This window comes from Aplysia californica, unplaced genomic scaffold (genome assembly GCF_000002075.1).
Source record: "Aplysia californica isolate F4 #8 unplaced genomic scaffold, AplCal3.0 scaffold00205, whole genome shotgun sequence".
Lineage (NCBI taxonomy): Eukaryota > Metazoa > Mollusca > Gastropoda > Aplysiida > Aplysiidae > Aplysia > Aplysia californica.
In genome coordinates, this window is record NW_004797475.1 from 416,272 (window position 1) to 417,418 (window position 1,147).

General features: G+C 36.3%; 1 protein-coding gene across 1 annotated transcript in view; it reads right to left on the reverse strand.

The window, feature by feature from the left end:
* LOC101855727 (exportin-5) overlaps positions 1-1,147 on the reverse strand; it is a 40,628-nt gene that overhangs the window by 29,407 nt on the left and 10,074 nt on the right. The window contains exon 7 of the mRNA XM_005099193.3: positions 869-945. Coding sequence (XP_005099250.1) covers positions 869-945 — 77 coding nt within the window. The remainder of the gene's footprint in view (positions 1-868; positions 946-1,147) is intronic.

Below are 1,147 nucleotides of genomic sequence, written 5' to 3' on the forward strand. Positions count from 1 at the left end.
AGAGAGAGAGAGAGAGAGAGAGAGAGAAAGAGAGAGAGAGTTGAACATGATCGCTACATGCAAGGGCAAAGACAATTAAAGAAGTTCCCTGAGAAGTATCATGGTAGCAGATTTGAAGAATAGGAAAATATAAAGCATATCTTATTTATAATTAAATTCCAAAATGAATGTAGCAGACAAAGAAAATAGAAGGCTTGCAACACAAAAACAAACAAAAATATAAACAACAGAAAGGCTTCATAATGAAAACCAAGACATTTTAAATCAGTGAACAGTCGCAACTTTTTTTGTTCACCTTACAGTTCTTAAATCAACTTATAATACATGAATGTTTTGTGTAGTCTACATAATGGACTATTGTGCATTTTGAGAAGCAAAAAAAAAAGAATCACTTGAAAGTGGCCAATAGCACAGAACAAAGAGCAAAACCCCTCAACCTCTCCAAATCTCAAGTTACATTCCAATAGATAAAGCCAGCACCTGAGCAGCTTTGTTCAGGACATTGAGGTACTTTTCTGGACAAATTATAACCTTTCTTATACCATTTATAAACGAACGAGCTATAAGTCAATTTCATGTGGGACACCATGAGAACTTTTCTAGCAGGCCAAAAATGACTCTGCTGATATCATTTACGAAACAGGTAAGAGTAAAATATTCAGTGTATTCTAAGGACAACAGCCATGAACAAAAGTACACCTGCAAAAAGATAAGATATCTCACAGATTTCCCATATGGTAAACATTTTGAAACGGATTCAGAAGATGTTGCAACCAAAACATTTAAGTTCATAATTTGACCACCTGAAATAATTGCCCTTCCAACAAAACAACCTCCTCGTCAGAACACAGCTCCACGGCTCACTAACCTGGCAGCTTGAAGCAACACTGTCATAGCTTCTTGGCTAAACAGCACCATCAGCGGCTGTCTGTCTGACACTCGGCCCTGCACACAGAAGGAATAAGTCAGTCTTGCACTTACTTACACTAAGTATTAGATTAGGTCAATTTAAAATCATCACATAACTCAAAAAAAGAAGAAAAAAAAACACAGACACACTTTTATGTTAAACGTTGCACGCAACTAGTAGAATATCAACTAAAATCTCTGACATAAAAAGCACTGTAGAAATTCACATTCTCCCCCC